This window comes from Nicrophorus vespilloides, unplaced genomic scaffold, assembly GCF_001412225.1.
Source record: "Nicrophorus vespilloides isolate i.1.1-1 unplaced genomic scaffold, Nicve_v1.0, whole genome shotgun sequence".
NCBI lineage: Eukaryota > Metazoa > Arthropoda > Insecta > Coleoptera > Silphidae > Nicrophorus > Nicrophorus vespilloides.
Window position 1 is genome coordinate 28537 of NW_017099081.1, and position 23572 is coordinate 52108.

General features: G+C 32.5%; 7 protein-coding genes across 14 annotated transcripts in view; all 7 read left to right on the top strand.

Moving 5' to 3' along the window:
* Positions 1-1159: 1159 nt before the first annotated feature.
* LOC108563965 (histone-lysine N-methyltransferase SETMAR-like) lies at positions 1160-2276 on the top strand. The gene is made up of 2 exons (XM_017922811.1): positions 1160-1510; positions 2172-2276. Exons 1-2 carry the CDS (start codon positions 1160-1162, stop codon positions 2274-2276), a joined length of 456 nt encoding a protein of 151 aa, XP_017778300.1.
* LOC108563966 lies at positions 2093-3459 on the top strand. Its single transcript, XM_017922812.1, has 4 exons — positions 2093-2770; positions 2832-3076; positions 3130-3218; positions 3302-3459. Exons 1-4 carry the CDS (start codon positions 2303-2305, stop codon positions 3457-3459), a joined length of 960 nt encoding a protein of 319 aa, XP_017778301.1. The 5' UTR covers positions 2093-2302.
* A 394-nt stretch (positions 3460-3853) lies between these two features.
* Positions 3854-5717, top strand: LOC108563967. Its single transcript, XM_017922813.1, has 4 exons — positions 3854-4970; positions 5152-5416; positions 5469-5522; positions 5576-5717. The coding sequence occupies exons 1-4, from the start codon at positions 4091-4093 to the stop codon at positions 5715-5717; spliced, it is 1341 nt and encodes a 446-aa protein (XP_017778302.1). The 5' UTR covers positions 3854-4090.
* Positions 5718-6635: 918 nt separating this feature from the next.
* On the top strand, positions 6636-9379 carry LOC108563969. Of its 3 annotated transcripts, none has more exons than XM_017922818.1 (7): positions 6636-7232; positions 7384-7434; positions 7649-7780; positions 7905-8033; positions 8122-8253; positions 9008-9102; positions 9273-9354. In XM_017922818.1, exons 1-6 carry the CDS (start codon positions 6748-6750, stop codon positions 9060-9062), a joined length of 984 nt encoding a protein of 327 aa, XP_017778307.1. In that variant the 5' UTR covers positions 6636-6747; the 3' UTR covers positions 9063-9102; positions 9273-9354. The 3 variants fall into 3 exon arrangements, with proteins under 3 accessions (XP_017778307.1, XP_017778308.1, XP_017778309.1); XM_017922819.1 differs by having other exon boundaries at positions 9011-9102; XM_017922820.1 differs by lacking the exon at positions 9008-9102 and having other exon boundaries at positions 9273-9379.
* Positions 9380-10348: 969 nt separating this feature from the next.
* Positions 10349-13150, top strand: LOC108563968. Of its 3 annotated transcripts, XM_017922814.1 has the most exons (9): positions 10356-10964; positions 11126-11182; positions 11408-11548; positions 11716-11865; positions 11927-12034; positions 12119-12238; positions 12300-12353; positions 12530-12885; positions 12990-13150. In XM_017922814.1, exons 1-9 carry the CDS (start codon positions 10528-10530, stop codon positions 13112-13114), a joined length of 1548 nt encoding a protein of 515 aa, XP_017778303.1. In that variant the 5' UTR covers positions 10356-10527; the 3' UTR covers positions 13115-13150. The 3 variants fall into 3 exon arrangements, with proteins under 3 accessions (XP_017778306.1, XP_017778303.1, XP_017778305.1); XM_017922817.1 differs by lacking the exon at positions 12990-13150 and having other exon boundaries at positions 10349-10964; positions 12553-12879; XM_017922816.1 differs by lacking the exon at positions 11716-11865 and having other exon boundaries at positions 10357-10964.
* Positions 13151-13303: 153 nt separating this feature from the next.
* LOC108563980 lies at positions 13304-17522 on the top strand. Of its 4 annotated transcripts, none has more exons than XM_017922841.1 (6): positions 13304-13548; positions 13596-14174; positions 16051-16493; positions 16549-16631; positions 16875-17288; positions 17357-17522. In XM_017922841.1, exons 2-6 carry the CDS (start codon positions 13617-13619, stop codon positions 17476-17478), a joined length of 1620 nt encoding a protein of 539 aa, XP_017778330.1. In that variant the 5' UTR covers positions 13304-13548; positions 13596-13616; the 3' UTR covers positions 17479-17522. The 4 variants fall into 4 exon arrangements, with proteins under 4 accessions (XP_017778330.1, XP_017778329.1, XP_017778328.1 ...); XM_017922840.1 differs by having other exon boundaries at positions 13307-13536; positions 16543-16631; XM_017922839.1 differs by having other exon boundaries at positions 13308-13548; positions 16543-16631.
* Positions 17523-19721: 2199 nt separating this feature from the next.
* Positions 19722-23572, top strand: part of LOC108563973 (synaptonemal complex protein 1) — a 48037-nt gene continuing 44186 nt past the window's right edge. The window contains exon 1 of the mRNA XM_017922827.1: positions 19722-20097. The gene's annotated coding sequence lies outside the window, so the exon portion shown is untranslated. The remainder of the gene's footprint in view (positions 20098-23572) is intronic.

The following is a 23572-nucleotide window of genomic DNA, read 5'->3' on the forward strand; positions in this document are numbered from 1 at the left end:
AGTTCGAATCATTGGTTCGGATATTATTAAAGGTGTGGCTTCATAAGGCCTAAGTAAATTTGGGGTACTTTAACAAATTTAATGACACCTAGCAATTTTTTATTTGAGGCTTCACTTGATTTGTAATAGAGCCATTTTTAACCATTATCCCAAAATATTATTGCGTAAGTCGATATTACCCCCCCATTCTGAATAGAAAACAATCAATGTAAATTATAAATAAACATTATTTATTGAATTAATTTGCATTTACATATTTATAAAAAAAAGTTACATGAAAATAGTAACAAATAGTAATAGACAAACAAAATAATTCTTAAATTGGAACAAACAAAAATTAATTGAAAACTTTCCCCCTTCAGGTTTTGGAAAAATGATGTTGCTTCATGTTTGATTAATTACTTTAAAATTGGGACTTTTTGATGTAAGAGCAATTTGAATAGTCTTCGGCGTTTACTCGATTTCTGTTTTTCGTTTTTATGTTCATTAGAGTGGAAAAGCCTTGTACAACAACCTACCTCTGTTGCAAATGGCAGCAATTTTTTTACCGACTCCTCATGTGCAATTTTGAAAGCCTTTGCACCTTTTGACAACCAAAAAGACGACAGATTTGCTTTGGTCTCAAATTGAATACAGTATTGGATGGAAGTTCAAGAATTGCCTCTGCCAAACCTGCAGGTTCTTCTGGTATGTTAGTAATTTCACATTTAAAAGGATGTACAACCCAATTCACAGTTTGTACATCAAGATCTGAAAAGTAGTCAGAGAACCGCTCTCTGAGTTTGGAAAGATGAAATTAGAAAAATTTCCCTATTACCCAAAAAAAATAATTTTTACCCCATTTTGGGTAATTTACCCCGGTTCCCCGATCGCTGAAATAGAGAAAATCTATACAAAGAAAGGGGCCTATACATCAGTTAGATTACTATTTGAGGGTCCTAAACAATTTTTAATTTGACCGCATTTAGATCCGCTCCCCAATCGCATTGTAGTTCCGCCACTGTTTGTTACGTAAGTCCGTTCGTATCATGGTGCGCACTCGTTGACGCTGATATTTTGATAACGATAGTTGTAGGCTATATATTTCAGTGTATAGTTTATTTAGTTTTGCTATCTAGTTTTTGAAATGGAAAAACAAAACGAGCATTTTCGGCATATCATGCTGTATTATTATCGAAAAGGAAAAAAGGCAACTCAAGCAGCCAAAGAGATATGCGATTGCTACGGGGCATCAGCAGTTACCGATCGGGTCGTACAAAAGTGGTATGCCCGGTTCAGGAGCGGCGAATTCGAGCTTACAGATGTGGAGCGCTCCGGACGTCCTGTAACAATTGACACGGCCAAAATAATGACCGTAGTGCACGAGAATCCGCATTTCACACTGCGAGAGATAGCGGACATTGTCAAAGTGTCACATGTTACAGTTCAAAGACATCTCCACGCTGAAGGCTACGTCAATAGAGCTGATGTGTGGGTTCCAAAAGATCTAAATAAACGCAAGCTGACGCCAGTAAGTATGTGTGTACATTCGTTCAAAAAGTTTAAAAAACGAACGGACTTATGTAACAACCCAAATGATAATGATAATAATGATAATGGATCTGTTTGTTCTAAACTAAAGACAAATATTTAAATTTGGATATGGCTTGTATTTCTTTAACACTGAAGAAATGAATAAAATGCTATGATTTAATCTATATGGAGAAGAAATATCATTGATAAATTTGTTAATTCACCATTTGAATACAATCAATGCAAACAAAATACTTTTACTAATTTGATGACACCTAGCAATTTTTTATTTGAGACTTCACTTGATTTGAAATAGAGAAAATCCATACAAAGAAAGGGGCCTGTACATCAGTTAGTTTACTATTACTATAATCTATATGGAGAAGAAATATCATTGATAAATTTGTTAATTCACCATTTGAATACAATCAATGCAAACAAAATAAACATTTTCAGTAACATTCTAAATAATTGACTATATTTTTTGATAGTTTCTTGATCAAATAAAATTTGAATGCTAAATTTGTAATTAAAATGCGAATGACATGAAGTGAAAGTTTTGATTATTTTCAAAACTGTTTATCGCATTTCCTGTTTGATAATATGCAGTGTACATTACTTAAGAATTATACATTTCGTTGCTTTTGTTTTAAATTGAGCGCTTCAAAGTCGCAGTTACGAATGTTTCACTCGGAGATACGAACGCAACGTTCGGAGATACGAACGTAGCGGATGATCAGCTGTTTTGGAGTAACGTGTTGTAGTAGTTCACCATAGTACATAAACACATATGTACACCTCAACAATGGATATCAGCACGAAGAAACGCAGATCGCTGTCGTTCCAGACGAAAGTCGAGATTCTTAAGCTTGCCGATCAGGGACAAACCACATCCGAGATAGCCACCCTTTACGGCCTCAACAGATCGACAATATCGACCATCCTCAAGGACAAAATCAAAATATTGGATCACGTTATCAGTTCGGGCTCCGTCGATTCGTACATCGTCTCCAAGAAGAGGGGTTCCGTTATCGAGGAGATGGAGAGACTGCTCAAGCTCTGGATCTCCGAATGCTCGAAGACCAACGAGAAATTGTCCATGGAGAAGGTTCAGAGTAAAGCGTTGAGTTTGTACGAGGAGCTTAAGATTAAACGGGGCGAACATGCCGGAGATGTTCTACCGTTTCTCGCGAGCAGCGGATGGTATTACAGGTTCAGGGCGAGGACGAAAATCACCGGTTTCTCACATGTCCAAACCGTAACGAAAACATCCTCGATATTAAACAATATTTTCATTTACTCCACGTTTCTGCTTACAGGACAGAACCACGCAGGAAAACACCGTCGACGATTTGATAAAGTTAAAGAACTCTTCGACAATCGTGACGAAGAATAAGCGAAGGAGGAAGACGAATGAAGTTAAAGCTCCAGCCAACCTTCCCGTCGTCAAAGACGAATTCTATTATTTTGCGTTGGATATAGCTGCGAAATTGAGGCAACATTCGTACGACACAGCCTCAAAGCTTAAACAGAATATTGAAGAATTGATAGACAAACATAAAGGGTATTTCTTGTAACGAATTGAATTCGGCTTTGTAACGAATCATTATTTTCCAGAAAGATACGAAGGAGTAGGGTTATTAATACAAATATTGAGCCTGAAAACGGGGAGTTTGGAACTTGGCAATTCGTTAAGTGTGAAATGAGTAAGTATAACGAATAATTTGTATCAGTTTACATATCTCAAACGTTATCAAATTGTGACAAAACATACAATTTTGTATTTCAGATGAAGCAGATGACTGTGATTATGACGAATCAGAATTCGTTACGATGAAGTGCGAATCTCCGGATGAAATTGGAGCAATCGAAGAAGATGATAAAACCATGGAAGAATGTGATGTTAACTTGGAACCTTCAATTAAAGTGGAAATAATAAGCGATTGATTTATTTCCCAATAATATTTTCTTGTATTATAATTAAAATATAATATTTCTTAAGTTATTTATTATTTTAAACATATTTTTAAGTATTATAATATATACAGGGTGTCATAAAAGAAGCTTTATCATTTCATTTTGCTGTCATTTCATATGTCAGATACATAATTATTTTGAAAATACTTAAAAATAAATTTGGAGAAGAAAACTTTTACATTTGAATATTGACAATTCCAACTTTTACCTGTAATAATATTGTCTTTAATTTATTACTGTGATGTTGATATACCTGTAAATTTTGATAAGAAAATGTAAGAAATCAATAGGAATATGTGCAGTTGAAATTGCCTACTTCAAAATGATTGTAGTATAGAAATACCTCGCATAGTCCGATTGGTAATTAAACATAACCAAACTATATTATTGAAGTCTAATGTCATGTGGAATTATTTTGCGCATGAGTGTATGTTTTGTTTACTTCCCGCTCTGCTCTCCAATATCAATAACAGAGATTCCAACTACAAATAAAATATTAGTAACAAAAAGTATTAGTTCTTGATACACGTGGCTGAGTATTCAACCGCTCAATCTGTAGTCTCCAACAATTTCGACATTTAAAAAGTTGCTTGAACAAACCATGAATCCGAAAGCAGAATGCGTTTCCGTGCGAAAGAAACGCAAGTGGTTAACAAACGAGCAGAAACTGGAGATAATAAAGCTTCACGAAGGTGGAGCATCGTACGCTGAAATTGGTCGGAATAAACATATGGAGGAATCGTCACTTAGAAAACTTATCAAACGAAAAGATCAACTAAAAGCGCAGGATAAGGAGTATCACTTGATGAACGCAATAACGAAAATCAGAAGTGGTCGAATGGTGCAAATGGAAAGGCTTCTGTACAAATGGATAGAAGATTTGAATCAGAAGGGAATTCCTATAAGTCAAATGGATATTAGAGCCAAAGCGTTAAGTCTTTACAAAGATTTGCAACGTAATTATACTGAAGACGTGGCCGATATTTTTACAGCAAGTCAAGGTTGGTTTTACCGTTTCAAAAACCGCACAGGCATTCAAAATTTCCGTTTTGATGGGGAAAACGAGACCGACGTTAAATATCCGCAGGAATTGAAGGATCTGATTGGAAAGGGTGTTTATAAAGATGAAGAAATGGTGAATGTCGATGAAACAGGTTTCTTTTGGAAGAAAATTCCGACACGCACGTATTTAGCACCAAATTATTGCGCTGGAAAAGAACTTAGCTTTCAGGATATAGATTCCAATATTCTTCTTGGAAGAAATGTATCAACTACAAGAGAAATTGACAATGATCCTCTTAATGATGTAAATGATCAACGAGATTTTGATGAAATGGAAACTTACGTTGATAATGCAGAGTTAGTTGAAATATCTGCAGAAAAAGTAAACAATAATAGAACAAATCACCGAATTATAAATGAAGCAGTTCTATGCCACAGAGATATGAACGAAAATAATAAATATGTGCAATCATCGACAGGTATGAACAAAATTTATGTAATGTTGTTTCGTATACATTTATGATTGATTATATACTTTAAATGATAATTACATAAAAAGTTCTTGGGAATAATTAACTTTACATATTATATACACCATAACTCGAAGAGTCCTATTTGTTGGTGGTATTTTAATATAACTTTTTGTTGTTACATTTACAGATACAAACTATTTTGTATCGAATGATACAACAGTAACTCTTTCAAATCCGAGGGAAAGAACTAACGAAAGTGAGCATGATGAGTTTATAAACAGCATTTCTGCAAGATTAAAACGATTCTCGGGTGAAGATCTTAACAACGCCAAAGCTGAGATTTATGCCATTTTACATAAAATAGAATCTAAGTATATAGTGAATGATCAAAGGAAATCCACTCCAATTTCCCTCATTAGTGGAAGTACCAATGTAGAAGACGTATTGCTTTGGTAATTCTGTTATGTTAGCTTTCAACTGTAAACTAAATATAGTTGATTTTAGTATCAAGAAAGAAAACACTATATTAGATGATGTGCGTAACGACAATGAGTTTGAGTAAGTAATTATGTTGTCAGTTGAAAATATTGGATCATTATAATTGTTTTTAGTAACATTGAAATGCAGCAAATGAGGGCAGTAGATGATATCAATATTGAATACGAAGGTGTTAAAGAAGGGGATTTCCAGGAACCTGTTGAAGATTGCGCAGTAGAAGAGTCGCGTGAGAATCTTAATAAGGATGAATCATAAGTTCGTGCGTATCAAACTTGAAGTAAATTTATTGAATTGAATTTTGAAAAGTCTGATTTTTTTTTTCCGATTCACTTTTCTAAAGTTACAATAATTTCAGATATACATGTAGAAAATGTTGAGATTCGAAATTTTTTACATAATATTTGGATACTGGAAGAACTGAACCATTCTTCTGAATGTTTAAGACCAATGATGAAGATCAATCACGTTCAAGTTGTCCCATAACCGTAGATCCTGAAGCTCTACGTGAAGATAATCCAGTATCATGCACAACTGTTGAATCAGGGATTTTGCAAAATTTAATGCAACATCTTCAGAAACTCTGATAAATGAAATAAAGATGTTTACGAAGATTCAAACGTGTTGACACGTGCAAGACAGCTCATCTTCGCACATCAAAAGACAAAAGGTTACTGTAGTTAGAGCATTCATATATTGCTAAAGTTCATATTTTCTAGTCGAAAGGGAGATTATATAAGTGAAATTACGCATTAATGAGTATTTACTTCAAAAGAATAACAGATTTCAATAATTATATAACATTTCTTAAAAGTATATTTTTTAGAATTTATCTCAATTAGTTATTCACTTTATTCTAAAAGGTTTATTTTTCTAAGTAATTGTATAAATTGATGTTGTAAATATATATATTTGGGAGATCAATAAAAGTTAGTACAGTAAAGTATTTTTTAGAATTTATCTGAATTAGTTAGTTTCAAGTATTATTCAATTTATTCTAAAAGGTTTATTTTTCTAAGAAATTGTATAAATTCATGTATATTTGGGAGATCAATAAAAGTTAGTACACTAAGGACTATTTTGTTATGAAAATGTAGATAATAAATTTTATTGTATTCAAACAACGATTGGCTAATTGTTATATAACTGTTGTATACATAACGTATTGAGGTTATGAGTATTTGTTTTGGTTCAAGCTTCTGTGATGAAACTTCCGAGGCGCCACTTTACTCACTGTGCAGACTTCTGTCCCTTTCGGTAAACGAACATTCACAGTTCAACCCTTCGCATGACAAGATCAAATTTTGATCTTCCTTACAATAGTGCTGATAATTCTAACTTTAAAATGAGCAAAGTAATAGAGAATGCCTCCAGCTTCGAGATACGTTCGGTCATCAAGTTCTTGAACGCGCAAAATGTGCGTCCGGTGGAGATCAGTCGTCAGGTGTGTTCAGTTTACGGGGAGAATGCGATGAGCGATGGGATGGTGAGGAAGTGGTGCAGGACTTTTAACAGTAAGAAGACTAACGTCGAGGACGATGTAGCGTCTACAATCAACGAAGATCTTCTCGACGTGAAGAGGAAGATCATCGAGAACAGGATCACGATGACCGAATTGAGCAATAATTTCCCGCAGACCTCCAGATCTCTTCTCGACGACGTCGTCAGAGAACACCTGTTGTTTCACAAGGTGTGCACCAGGTGGGTTGCCTCGGAGGAGTACAGTTCGGTCTCGAATCCTTCGAGCTCGAAATGCGCCAAGAAGGACAACAGGTAATCAATTTTGTTGAATTGAATTTGTTTATTTTCCGATGATGCACGTGTATTGCCGATTGTATCTGTCAAAATTATTCTACTCACTATATTTTTCTTAAAGAAGGCTACTGGATTAACTAAATTAAATTCATTGTTATTTCATTTTCAGTGAGGAATTAGTCGTTGCCAAAAGCAAAAAGGATACAGTTTATCAATATAAGTAAGTATCAATATAACTTTCTTTTTGCAAAATTATCTAGTTCTAGGAATGATCATGAAATTTTCATAACTATACATTTGCCAATTCGGCTGAAAAACTCTAGATGTCGCATCAATCGAATCAAATAATTTGAAAGATTGAATCAAAACGACTGAAGATTGATTTTTCCATATATTATATTTTCTTTAGTTTTTCTACTATCTTCAATTTGCAGCAATAACAGAAAACTTAAGAATGTTACTCAAGTAGTGGTAAAACTTGAAGGCAATGATGACGATCGAATAGATGAAATTCCCTTTCAACTTACTGATGGAAGTCCCACGAACACGAAATTGAAAATTCGCAGGTAATGCATAATTAAAATAGAAAAAAAAAAAGAATATTTTAAATTGAATCTAGTTAAAAGTGTTTTTACGTGAAAATTTTAAGTGCAATTTTGGTTAATTTAATTTTCTTTCTATTTATTACAGTAACCCCAACGGAACTGAAGAATTTACTAATGTTTGTCTGAAGGTTGAATGCGAAGAACAAAAGATAAAAATTTCAAATTTAGTAATGACACCGCATGATGCAGGAAACGGTATACCTAAAGCTCTCAGGTAATTTGTTTTAAATATTTAAATGTTTATTTTCAGATAAAATTTACAATTTTAGTTTACTTATTTTATATTATGTTTTGATTTACAGAACAAGTGCTAAAATCAAGGTAGAATGCGAGGATGATGGAACAAATGCGATGAAGAACGTAACAAGAGATTCGTGTATTGTTGCCCCGCAACGGCTGTGTCTACGAAGAATAGCAAAATCAAGACTTCCTAGGTAATTTTTATAATTTATTATATTTTTTTTTGTATTTTTGTTAAAATTCGGAGCGGATTGAATAAGATATTGTTGTTCGTTATATATTTTAAAATCATCTCTAAATATTTTTATAACAACTGCCGTGTTTATTGCAGAATAAAAATGAATCATTTATTTCAAAGGGCAGTGGAAAACATTAATAAAGAAAATCTTAGTATAATAGAGCGGTGTAACAATGACAAAACTGAAACGCGAATTAGGTTTGATACGGGAATGTATGGCAGATGAGGGAAAACTACGATCTTTCTTGGATAAAGTAGACAGAAATTGCAGATTGGAAAGGAAGAAATCGAGATTCGGAAAAAATATGTCAGTTGATGATTGTTTGTACGTCTGGTTTGTTGAAAAACGAAGTTTACAAGATAGTCCAGAAATGTTTTGAAATTGCACGTAGAGAAATTTTTTAAAGACTTAAAACTTGAGGGTGAATGTATAGCGTCTGATGAATGGCTTGCGCGATGAAAGAAACGTCTTGTAGCGAGAAAAGAATAATGGCAAATTAAAATAAAACAATTTATTAGTGAATTCTGATGACTTTGCTTCTCCAAGTGATAATTAACAGTTTTAAACTGCATTACAGAAAGGTACTAATTTTGTCTTTGGTCTCATTTCATTCCTGATTTTTTTGAAACATTAAATAAAAGACGTTGCACTGTATTTTACTTTATGTAGTATAGATTTGTTTGTTGTTACATCAAATTTTTCGTTGTAGCAGAATGTATAAAACACGAAACAAACAATTGAATGATGTTACTAAGGTCGAATAATTCAAACAATCATAAACAGCAATTTGGATATTTATGAAATGTAAGACAATTTATTTATTAATTTTAATAAATTGTTATTTTTTTTGTAAATATTATTAAAATTTTGTTTTTAGATTTTGATTGCTATGTAGAGAATTTAATATTTAGTATTATTAATTAGTCATCTTATTATTTGAAATATTTATTTTACGATTTTGTTTTTATTTGCAGTGTGATAGTCCGACCGAGGAATTAAATGGAAGAAACCACTAATATTTGTGAATTATATTAAAGGGGTCTATATCGCAAGCCCGACAACCAAAAGACCGTTTATTGAAATCCCGACTGTATCGAAATCTCGACTACCATAAAAATGTTATTGTAGAAATTTATAATAATAAAAAACACTGTCGGGATTTCGATATAGTCGGGATCATGGTAGTCGGGATTTCGATACACTCGGAATTTCGATAGACGGGATTTTAGTTGTCGGGCTTGTGATTGCCACCGATATTAATGACGTGATGAAGTTTGTATAATTGTATTATGTTTATGAAAATATATTATATTTATATGTACAGTAGAACCTGTTTTTGTGCGGTCCTTTTTTATGCGATTTTTTTTATGCGGTATATGAAATCCAACCAATTCCCACGGCGTAATGCTGCCATTGTAATATTTTCTATCAGTCTGCATATGTACAGCTTGCTCAAACGATTTTGCATTAATTCATCACAAGAAGATGATTTAAAGAAAGCCATGATTAAAAACAGGTAATTAAATTTCAATAATGATTGCATTACACGTTTTAGAAGTCTCATATTAATATGAAATAACATTAAAAATATAATTGCAGAAATATCTCGTATAGTCCGGGTAATCGGATTTGTTTTAAAATTTTCAAACCGGACTATGCGGGATATTGACAGTATTTTGATAGTATTTTGGTCATTGTAATATATTTCTGTAATGCAAACTAATCTCAATTTTTATATAGTAAATATTATTGGTATAAATTAAGTTTTTGTGCAATAGTACGCACGAACTTATCAATTTTAAAATGAATTAAATAATAATAAGAAACGAATTTCAATGTCTGTAATGCTATAGTATATTATGAAGAGTGTTGACAGTTGTCATAATCCGCCATCTTGATGAAACATATGTTTATTTTCGTCGGTTTGTTGCCAAGACACTCTTATTATTATAACATACTTTGTTTTATATTGCTATTGACTATACTAAAGCTATGTTAATCGTTTTTAATGATATATAACGTGTAAATTGCCTTAAGTGAGTCACACTGTATACAATTTGCATGCGGACGAGTCAGATAAATGGATGCACGAGGCATGTCCAGAAAGAAAGTTCCGATTGCGCATTGAGTCCGCGCAGATTACCCGCGCCCTCTTCGATGATCGTGTAGGTTATATCACCTCCAGCTGTTATTCATTCCAATTAATGATAATCTCATTTTCGACCTGAAATGAGCAAGAGAATCGAAAATCCCACAAGCTTCGAGATACGTTCGGTAATCAAATTTTTGAACGCGAAGAATGTACGACCTGCGGAGATCTGTCGACAGGTGTGCGAAGTGTACGGGGAGAACGTTATGAGCGATGGGATGGTGAGGAGGTGGTGCAGGATGTTCAGCAAGGGCAGATCGAACGTAGAGAACGACGAGAGAAGCGGTCGTCCTTCGTTGGTCACCGACGATTTGCTGGAGCAGGTGAAGAGCAGGATCGTGGAGAACAGAAGAATCACGATGACCGAACTGAGCAAACATTTCCCGCAGATTTCACGTTCTCTGCTTCACGAAGTCGTCAGGGAACACTTGCAGTTTAACAAAGTCTGCTCCAGATGGGTCACCTCGGATGAGAATAATTCACTTGGAAGTCCGAAATCTGCGAAGAAAGAACACAGGTATCTTTATTATTAGATTCTTTGCTGAAACCCCGAAGATGTACGAGAATCACCGATGGTTTCTCTCTTCTTCTTGGTTTGAAGGCCCATCCAAATGTGTCATATTCAAATTCATAGAAACATTTTCACTATAATTGTTTTTTTTTTATTTTTTTTTGCAGCGAACCGGAGGAATTTGTAGTCATCAAAAGCGACAAGGATCACGTTTATAAATACGAGTATGTGATAAACTTTTTTTTTGCCACATATAGCCTCAAAGATCAATCAACATTTAACTAAAATTAATTTGCGACTTGATAAAGTTGCCTATAATAATTGGAAAGACTTCATTTTTAAACCCAAAAAAAATCTATTTGTTGTAATAAAATATAGATTTTGAAAAACTTGACTTTTTGGAATAAATCGAGAAAAAAATGTCGTTTACTATATATATTTATTTATAGCAAAAAGAACAAAACCAGAAAAATTGCTGCGACTGAAATCAAGGTTGAACGCAAAGAGGTTGATGAAAATCAATCAACGGATGCAATTAACCAAAGGCTTTTCGATGGAAACACACCGACTTCGAGAACAGAAGATCTTAGGTAAGGATACTTTATATCTAATTCGAATTTGGATTCTAGATTTACTTAGAGAATAAACGCACTTCATTTGGTAACTAATAAAACAATATCAAAATTGTTACCATAACAACGTTGTTATTATTAATTGTATTATAATGTCAATTAATCGACTATAATTTCACTTGTAGTAATACCAGTAAAAAGCAGGATTTGAGCGAAGTTTGCGTCAAAGTCGAATGTGAAGATCAAGAAGTAAAAGAAACGTCCGTCCAGTCATCAGGTTTAAGTTCGGTAACGATTCAACATCACGATGTTAATTGTATGCCCGAAGATCTTAGGTAAACAATTGAACAATTATATAAACAAAATGAGTTTACTAATTATTTTCATTATTTGCAGTATACAAAGTAACATTTCTGAAGTGAATATTAAAATTGAATGCGAGGACGCATGTGTTGAATCCGCACAGGACCTGTCTGCTCCAAGTATACCAAAATCAGTTGTCAGGTAATTTACATTCAAGTCTAATGTAATTCGTGTATAAGTTTCATTTAGTAAATTTAATATTAATTAAAAGATTAATGTTTTTAGCAAAGCGAATGAAACGCAAAACATGATACTGGCAGATGACATAAAGATTGAATACGAAGAAGTGGATGTGAGACCTACCGCTCAAACATCCTTACTAACTTCAGTGGCTAAAGTGCCTAGGTAATCGTTAGTATGATTGTTATATGTGATTTATAACTAAATACAATTATCTGAATCGTAGAGACCAAATGGAATTTAATATAGCGATGAGCAGTGAAAAATCTGATGAATATAAGTACGTATTTGTGTATTATCAACTATATAGTACAGTCAACGTTCACTTAACGTACATGATAACCACCGATTGACCGAACGTTAAGTAGTTTCATGTATGCATTATGCAATTATGTACGTTAACTGAGCGTTGTCTGTGTAGTACATGTCATGTATTCTGTGAATGGGAAATTGCAGTAACCTAATGTACGATTATCAAGTGGTGGAAACGCCGGGACAGAGGAAGCAGAGGTTGAACAGGGAGAGGGTGAATCGTTGGAGAGCGAGACAGAGTCAGGAGACGCTGGATCGTTTGCGGCAGAAGGACCTCGAGAGGCACGCCGTGAGTCGAGCCTACGAAAGCCAGGAAGCTCGCTTGGCGAGGAGAAAAAGAAACGCGGCATCTGCAGCTCGCAGAAGACGGGCCCGGATGTTGAACTCTTCTCAAAGTACAGAAGACAACAATCCTTCTAACGAATACGAAGTCCTTAATCTTAATCTTACTCCTGCTAAATTAACGACAACGAGTTGGCCCTTCGTCGACCCAGACAAAAGTAAATTAAATATTTTTTAAATACTTGGCAAAATATTATTAGAAGAATGTAGTATAAAATAATTCTTTAATTCATAATTTAATGTTTTTTTTTATTTGTTTCAGTGATTGATAGCAGCCCACTAATTCAAGCACCCTTAAATTTCGGTTTAAAGATCGACGATTTAGATAATCCGACGAACGACGATGATTTGCGGATTAAAATTGAAGACATAAAGGAGTTCCTGTGATGAAATTTTGCATGCAAGCAAATAACCTGTGCAAATACAAATACAAAAACAAATATTTTATTATATTTCTAAAAATATATTATGTTTTGCAAATCTTCTGTTTATTCTGTTTTTTTTTGCGTCTAACCACAAATATTAGCAAAGTCTGAACAGTTGATATGTTTACCATTATTTGTCAAAATAACCTATAAAAATATACAACATATGGTAAAACCTGTTTTTATGCGATTTGTTTTGTGCGATTTTTATTTGTTAGTCGATCAAGGTGGCTTTATACACCCGGTATGCCGCCATCTTTGTTTTGAAACATCAGGTTGTACACTCCAAGGCGCTCTGTTCATTTGTTATGAACAGAGCTTTCGTTTGACGCTTCGTATTCCAAGTTGTAACCACGACTCGCTTGATTTAGGATTCATTTTATAGTGAGATTAAAGGTAAATAAATTACTTTTTTTCTATTTGTATATAATTTTTATTTGTAGACGGATGAAGTACACGCTAAAATGAATAATTGTAGCCAAAAAGTGAAAAGAAAGACAATTCCATTAGAAACAAAGATTCTAATATTAAAGAGACTAGAAAATGGTGAAGGATCCACAGCTGTTGCTAACGAATTTAAATTAGGTGAATCCACTATAAGAGCTATACAGAAACGTGCGAGTAAAATAAATGAATCTATTAATAGTGCAACAAACGAAAGCAGTAGAAGGGCATCATATTCAAGAAATATTGTAATAGAGAGAACGGAACAGGCTCTCGTGTTTTGGATGAAAGATTTAACTAACAAAGGGATTCCCATTCACGGAGATTTAATTAGAGAAAAAGCCAGAGAGTATTTCAACCAGCTAAAGGATTTAGAACCATCTAGTTCCTCATCCTGTTTTGATAACCTGAAATTTTCTGCGAGCAAGAGCTGGTTAACTGGATTTTTACGACGTTACGCACTGCACAATGTGAAGATACAAGGCGAGGCTGCTGCGTCCGCCGATGAAACAGGAGCTAAGAATTATTGTAAAGTACTAGCAAAAGTCATTGATGATGGTGGACATTGCCCGGATCAAGTATGTGTAATTTAATTATTTATTTTCTTTGCACTTTCTCATGTATCTCGTAAATCTTTGACGTAGTTTCTGTAATATCTTGTACAAAATTATTTGTTATATGTAAGTATTTATGAAATTTACGATTTTTTTGTGCGGTTTATTTTATGCGGTCCCTATCTACCGTACAAAAAAGGTTTTACTGTACTAATTAAAAGAAGACAACAGTAGACGATTGGTGTGCCATCTCTTGGCAAAATAAAGATTTTGTATGAACCTTGGGCCCCCCTTGGGTCAGTGAAAATCCGATTACCAGTGAAGTGGTGCAGTGATGTGTGCGCAATAAATAAAACAGATGACGTTCATAATCCGGACTCTTGTAATTGCACCTAATACACAGTAATACAGATGGCCGTGAAATGGCAGGAGAAAATTCGTGGAACTATACAAGGATCAGAGTATCTGTGGGACACCAACAACGATCTTTACAGGAACAGAGAGGAGCGTGTATGCGGATGGCGAAACATCATCGAATGATGAACATGAACATCGAGAATCTGCAAATTCCCAATGTTAAACTTAAAATCATAAATTTGAGATCCACTTATTAGCAGTTCCTTATGAAAATCAAAAAAAAACGAACGACAGTTCGGCGTGAACTCTGATCTCGTCTATTGTCGAAACTCTGCTGGTTTCCTATTATGAACTCTTTTGAAATGAGACGAAACGAAATATATGTAATTAATTTCGTTGTTGATGATCATTCTTACAAAGTATCGTAATCGTAATTTAGAAGGATAGAAGTAAATTCAAGAACATCAAAGTGGACTCTGAACGTTTCTAGATGATTCTTTAACGGATGAAGATGTTAAACGGCGGCTTTGAAAAAAAATTGATCCGAATAATATAAGGAGATGTAAGATGTACGAAATTCTTCTGCAAGGAAAGTGGGAAACTGAGCATTTCTAGGAAGGCACCATTAACATTTTCTGCAGTACTTGAACAACCTCCAGAGTTGTCTTCAGTAAAAGGTTCGGTAAGAAATGGGACTGTACGAGTTATTTCAACCGGGCAATGTTGATTTAAGCCACGAATATGTAAATGCAGCTAATAATCCACTGAATATTATACTTGGTGCGCATTATACATAATGAATAAATGTCAGTTAATAATTTAATTAAAAATAAAGCCCAACATGGCATTTGTAATGTGTATGTAAAGGGTGTCCCAAAACGAACTGACATTTTAAATTTGCCGCCATTTTTTTTTTCGTGAAAAAACTAAAATAGAGTTTTGTATATGCTTTCATTAGTAAACATTGAGAGACGTTGAGGTTAAGTTATGGAAAGGTACACGGTCGAACAACGCGAAGAAATTATAAAAATTCATTTAAAAACTGGTGAACATTTTGCGGAAACTGTTCGCAAATGCCGCACTTTGTTTGGTCATAGTAATGCTCCTACTCGTAACACCGTTGTGAATTTGATCAAGAAATTTAAGTCGACCGGTTCAGTTGAAAACATAAAAAGCATAGGCCGTCCTCGTACTGCTCGTTCTAACGAAATCATAGCCAATGTGTGTGAAAGTCTTAAAAAAAATCCTTCAACATCAATCCGTCGTCGCAGTCAACAATTAGGTATTTCCAGAAGCTCTCTTCAACGAATTTTGACGAAAGAATTGCATTTGTTCGATCACAAGGTTCGTGAGATGTTTTTAAACTATTTATAGTCTAAAATTAATGATATGAATGTGGACAGTGTTTTATTAAAAAAAATAAAATATCAGTTCATTTTGGGACACCCTTTAATAGTTGGTACATCTGATAAATAAACATTGTTCTGAAACTGAAGAGCTGTTTAAATTATTATGAACACATTCTGATGTGTGTATTTTGCAGGATGATACTGAGGAGGTCCACATTGAAGGTGAAAATTCGGAAGGATCTGAAAACGGTAGCATTAAGCAATCGATGCAGGAAATTGATGAGATGTATGAATCGAATTCGAAGCAAATCAAATTATCTCCTTCGTCGAGGTTGAAATCTGCGAATTATCCACCTCAGGACGAATTTCAACTCTTCGGACAAAGCATCGCCGTTCAATTGAAAAACTTATCCACAAAACGATCGATATACGCGCAAAACGAAATACAAGCTATTCTGACGCGTCACAGACTTCTCGATCTGCATGACAAAGAAAATCAAAACACGGAAATTTTAAATCAGGACTTTTCGGAAAAAATCAAAACGGAAATTGTCGACCAGGAAATTGAAAATCGGGAAATTTCTAACTCGGATATTTTCAAACCGGAAACAAACCTGAACCAATCGACTGATACAAGGTATTTTACACGTTGTCTTTATCTATTTATTAAGTAATGAGTATTACAGTTGTAGTGAAGAACTGATGGGTAATGAAGACATTAAGATCGAGTACAATTATGATGAATACCACCTCAATGACAACTCCATGATTACAGGTATTAATTTGTTAAATACACGTAAAATTGGGTATAATACGTACAAGTTTCACTCAAGTAATATCACCAAATCGAGGTGCGTATTATACTCGAATGTAATCCAAAAAATTGAACAAATGCAACCGTGACACAAAAGCATTTCGCCAACTGCTTATACAAAACGAGGTTACCATAAGTGAACCTTTTGTTTAGATTTACGTATACGAATTTTCGGCATTTAGTTTGACAATTTGTTATTTTAAGCCTCAGAAAAGAATTCGAGGAAATGTTATACAGCAGCGGAAAAGCTGCTGGTAATAGAATATGCAGAGACGAACGGCAATCGGGATGCGAGTCGCCACTTTTCTGTGAACGAGTCGAACGTTCGATTCTGGCGGAAAAACAAAGAGGCGATACAGGTGTTGCCTCGAAAGAAAAAAGCGAGTCGCGGTCATCCGCCGAGTTTTCCGCACCTGGAAAATGCATTGGTGAAATGGGTTGTCGATAGGAGGCAAATGGGTATTCGCGTGCCGCGCATCGATATCAAACTGAAAGCTCTGGAGCTCAAAGAATCTCTTCTGGGCACTGAAGAATTTAAAGCCTCTTATGGATGGGCAGTTCGATTTATGAAGAGACACGGTCTCGACGAAGAAGAGGAAGACTTGGGGAGTTTGAAAAGTTGATTTTCGAAATGAGAGGTATAAGTGTAGGTATAATTTAATGCAATTATTTTTGTGCAATTGTAGGAGACAACGAGGAAGGCTGCGGTGTTTCCGTCGCAGACAGGACGATCCTCGAACCCAGTGATACTAATAATACCAAATTCTTAATGGATGCTGCTGATATCAAAGTGGAAACCGATAGTTGACTGATAAACTAAATATTTATATAGAGATTTATATAAGAAAAATACAGAAGAAATAAAGCTTATTTATTTATAATAAGTTTATAATTATTTGTATAGCTATGCTGCGTAATCAGGGTCTATATCGCAAGCCCGACAACCGAAAGACCGTCTATTGAAAGCCCGACATTCGAAATTCCGAGTGTATCGAAATCCCGACAAACAAAATCCAGACTGTATCGAAATCCCGAATATATCGAAATCCCGACAATCAAAATTCCGACAGTCTTTTATTATTATAATTTCTACAATAACATTTTATATTATTCTACTATATTTTAATAGGTACGACGGATACTGAAAAAAATATTTTTAAGACTTAGGACGATGGCTCTTTTGCCCGATTATTAATTCTTGTTATTTATTCTTAATAACAATAAATAATATTAATTATTATTGTATTTTTTTTTCGTTGTCTCATTCATTATAAAACTTAAGAATAAGAAATATTCTATAATAAAATTAGTTTATGTTATTAACAATAAATAACAACAATTATTAATCTTATTAAGTTTTAGATTGTCGGGATTTCGATATAGTCGGGATTTTGATTGTCGGGATTATGGTAGTCGGGATTTCGAACATCGGGATTTGATACACTCGGGATTTCGAATGTCGGGATTTCGGTTGTCGGGCTTGCGATTGCCACCGGCTTAAACACATGACATTTCAAGCCTACCAACTACATCATACTTTATTATTATTACGTCCATATTTCTGCCACCAATTGTTGATTATTCAACCCCAATGCATTTATTTGGTCTTAATTTCTAACTTAACACATTCGTATCGCATATTTGTGACACAGACGACCAAAACAAAGCACATTGAGTAATTACAGTTAAACTGTCTTTTGACGTCAATAGGAGTTGGTACAACTGTAAAATAAGTCCGTTTCATGGCGCGCTTAGTGTGGATGAAGCATTACAATTTTACTACAGATATATACTTAACGTTTTTTTGAAATTATAACAATATAACAAATACGATTGTCTCTTACCTTTGAGATTGTAGATTTTAAGAATCTCATAGATTTATACATAAATACATTACTTATACTCACAATATATCCAATAATATACTCAAAGATTTGCATCTTCATAACCGGAAAACCATATAATGACACTTTTAGACGTTTTGCAAAAGACTAACGTCATATTCATTCGTATAGGCTTCTTTAATAAAACTTTTTTCAAATATGAAACTTTGGTTGCCTATCATAACATTATTAGTAAATTCGTTTTATTACATGTATTCTTTCAAAAAAAAAACACTTTGCCATGACCGTAGACTACAAAGTATTTCAGGTTTGTGTATTTTTAATTCAATATTAATTTCAGACTTTTCCATTTCAGTCATAAATTTAGTTTTGTCTCAAGTTGTCACTCACTTGCATACAAAAATTGCTTAACTTTCAAAACGTATATACTCATTAACTATAAGATATATAGTTTAATATTTTAATACTAATATAATTATAAATTGAATAAATTTAATGAAAGAATTCTTTAAGAAATAAAACGTTTGACGTTTTTAAAGCCCGGCGCATCCACCATTTACAAAATGTAAACAGTAAGTTACTTTAAAATGTACACTTCTCGATACATACAAAAGAAATACTTGACTTCTTTTACAAATAAATTATATAGATAGATTTCAATACAAAAAATATATAATTCTCAACTTTATATTAACATTTTAATGTATCTTATCTTAAATATTTACTTTTAACTTTTTCGGTTAGGACAAAATTTACAATTATATTATGCATTTAAAAATATTTAAAAAAAATAACTTTTTATATTTACTCCTTTTCTTCGATAATTATTTGATAAATAAAATTGTATTTACATATATTTACGTTACAATTCCATTTGATTATATATTTTTCCTAATCTACTGTTATTTTATCTAAGTTTACTAAGCTATGATTTACTTAATTTACTATTAGTATATAGTTGTTAACATGTAAACCTGTATACTTATAATTGAAATGTACAGATGAAGGTTAACTTGATGCAAGTACACCCTGAAAGGGCTATTATTTATTCATCGTTACAAAAGGACAATTCTTTATAGAGGGGTGAACGCAGCTGTTCAAAACCTACGAAGCGAACGAAAAATTCGTATCCATCCGAAGGATCCGTGGATGCGGTATGGTCGAAAGAGGGAACAGATGGTCGCGTTTGCGCAAACGGAAATCGGATTGGAGCGAAAGGGTCGACCGTTCGACCAGGCTCGAGGCTCATTTCGAAGACGCCGTACGACCACGAACCGCGCACACGATTCACGCTCGCCTCTCCATCCCACCCAAAAAGTCGGAAAAATAATAAACAAAACCCGCGGTTTGCACATACGCACGCTATCTATCTGTATACATGCATATGCGGTGAGTGTGCTGAAGATAGAAGAAGTTCGTATATCTTTCGAGTTTCCCTCCCCATCAAACGGTCTCACCGAACATCTGTGTATGTCGTGTTCGTTGTATACATCGCGAGTGGATATGACCAAAATGTGTCTCCGGCTTTGAATCCTCTCCTCTGGATACAGTATATCACAGACTCTCTCGTCGCCAATGAACTGGTAAGTTTACGCTGAAAAAAAATGTAATAATACAATAAAAGATATGGTACAGAAACGGGCAGCAGATCGTTATTGGATGATATGCAAACTAATAAAGGCCAATTAGGCCATCAATTAACTTCGATTCACTTCGTTAAGGCTTTACATCATCACTGTGTACAGGGTTGACACAAACACTCCATCCAACCCTTACGTACTCCACCTCGTTTTCATCGAAAATTGAATGAACGTTTTTAAATTTATGTTATAAAAAAACACTTATATTCTAACAAGTTGTTATTCTTTAAATCTTCTTTTATAATTTACCTTTAATAATTCTTTTCATTTATGTTTTGTTTATTTATGTTAATGTAATTATATATATAAAAAATACATTAAAATTATATACAACTTTATAATGTTTGGAAAATAATCAAAGAAATGTTGTAAAAATCACATATTTTTGTTAAAATTTTATATTGTCAATTCTGTAAATGACGAAACTTATATATTGCTTTATAGTTAATACATAAAAATGTGCCCAAATTAAAAGCAGTTAGAAATTATATCATTTATTTCGATTTTTTCCCCTTCTAAATCAAATAAATTATTAGAAAATATTTTTTTTTAGACAATTTCTTAATATAAACATGTTTGATTGTAAATAATTATTTTGTATAAATTATATTTTGTAAAAAAGCATTATTTTTATACTAAGTTTGTATTAAGTTTAAAATTATTAATTGGAAATTTTTTGAGTTATTTGAAATAAATAATAGATAAAAAAAGATGTATCATATAATTATCTAAAATATAAGAGAAACATTAACAATTTATGTTTGTTTTCCTTGAATAAAATTGAATCACCTATTTATAGATTTTGTAATCTTAATCACTGTTATAAAGATAAAATAATAAAAGTGTTTTTGCGATAAAAAATTGTTAAAAATAAATATATTGATCGTATTCACTAGTATAATTTAACAATGATATTGAACATCCTTTACATATGTTAAATTAGTTAATGTAAATCAGACATCCTTGGTATCATGCAATGAATATAAGTGTAATTTATTTATTAACATTTCCATTGTCGCAGTTTTTATTATTGTACGTGCACTTTTGTTTTTATTATTTAAAATAAACGAAGGAAGTAATGTGATTACCTTGAACTGATTCCAGAGCCTTCGCATCTCTTATTATAAACACAGAAAAAAACAGAAATGAAGAAAAAAAAACACATTAAAATTTATAAGAAATTGTGATTTATATGACAAAATATGTCAATAATACATATTTGTTTGTAAATGTTCTTTAATCTGTTTGTAGTTGGGAAATGAGAGACAAATTTTAGAAAAAAAAAATTAAGAAATTTTTAAGTTTTCTTCAATATTTATCAAACAAAATGTAAAATTTAAATTAACTATATAAAAAAAACTGTACTAATTTATTCGTTGTTTCTATGGAAATTAAAACAATTCAGAAAGTATCGCCCACGAACTTCCCTTTTCATGATCATGTTACAACGTCTAACGGAACGGACTTGGAAAGAAACGTACAATAAGTTTGTTTTTTCTAGTGCCATTGTCTTATTTCGACTTAGTCGACTCAAATGGTCTATTCAATTTACTGTGTTTATGAGTCATATACTAAAAATAAACACGTTAATTGAATTTAATTTTAAAAAACTCTTAACTTTTGTAAAATCAAGAAAAAAAAGTTGTTATATTTACTTGATAACAATTCCATAATTTCGATAATTGTAGTTAAGAATTCTGCCTTTCTTGCAACAATTTTGTGTCAAAATTTCTGAAATAAATGTAAAATTAATGACACGTTACAAAATTTACCTGTTTTTGACATATGTTACATGACGTCTTGTCAAAACAATATATTGTCTTGTCTTGCCATGTGTTACATAATTATGACATTCTATTTTGACACATCGTTGACTTATGAAATCCAATACATCTAAAAATATTCATTTGAGAAATTTTATAATATTCTAAAATAAAAAATAACGTTAAAAATTATGACTTTTTAGCAATGTATCTATTGACAGTAAAATTGATGACACGTTACAAAAATTTACCTGTTTTTGACACATATTACATGACACATAACGTCTTGTCAAAACAAAAGCGTCATGTGTTACATAATTATGACATTCTATTTTGACATATCGTTGACATTGACTTATGAAATCCAAATATTCATTTGAGAAATTTTCTAACAAGATTTACTACTTTCACATAATTTATAAAATAAAAAATATAAATATTGTAAATTATAATTTTTCATAATTATTTTGTTATTATTCTAAGTATTATAATTATGTTTGATTCCGTTTCTCTGCATTAAATATGGATATATAGAAACATAAATATCCGTTTCCTGCGTTTTGTTTTGTTCGTATTCTTTTTTCTGAACAAATTCAACTAATTAGTCCCATTTATAGGCCAATTATCGATTGTATAATTTGTATGGAAATAATTTATAAACTTTGATAGATTTTCACTTTGATTTCTATTATTATATAAAGGAAATAGGAAGTTCGGTGTTTTATTTGTGTTTTTCTTAACTTGAATAATAAAATTGTAATAAAATGAATTATTTTTTTTAATAATTTGCAAATTATAATAAATTAATAAAAAAAAAATCATTAAAACGTTTTTAATTAAATATTTTAATAATATAGTTTATAAAAAGAAATACGTTATTTAATAAATTAGAACGGAAATGTCGCTCTAAAATAATCACATAATTGAAAGAAACTAATTTACAAAATAACATTTTTTTTATGCCATGCAATATTTCGCTGACATTTTGAACAGTTTATGAAATGAACATTTGCTGTTATTACGGTTTTAACATTTTATGAAATATCCTGTGGTGTTTAATAAACATTATCTCGTAGAAAGTACATTTACGATCCTGATATTTCACTTTCGCAAATAAATTACGTTAAACGTGCTACAGATTTAAGTAAATCTCTTTTTGTATATCATTATTTACTATGAACAGTGGGAAGAAAGAAAGTGTTCCATAATAACATGATTTATCTGTCTCTCTTAGTAAGTTTCTCACTTAATTTTGTTTAAGAATCAACAAATATTTTTTTATCTGTCATTTTAATAAATACGCTTTTAGGTTTACCAACAACTATTATCATACAATTTGACCATTTCGAAATAGAATTGACTTTGATTAGCTGTCATTTACGTATAATAGTTGGTACACCTGATTGTCATTTATGTCACTAGATTATTTTTGTATTTACAAATTTATATTTTTTCTTTTTTAAAATAACCTACATATGATTTAACTTGACATCTAATTGACAGATGCATGGAATTGACAGTTAACAATTGCTCACATCTGTCATTTAAATGTCACATGTCAACTATAACATTAAATTAGCGAACAAAAAAATAACATTGCACTTCACACTATTGTGAATGTGAAAAGTAACTGGAAGATTATTATGTAAATCTAG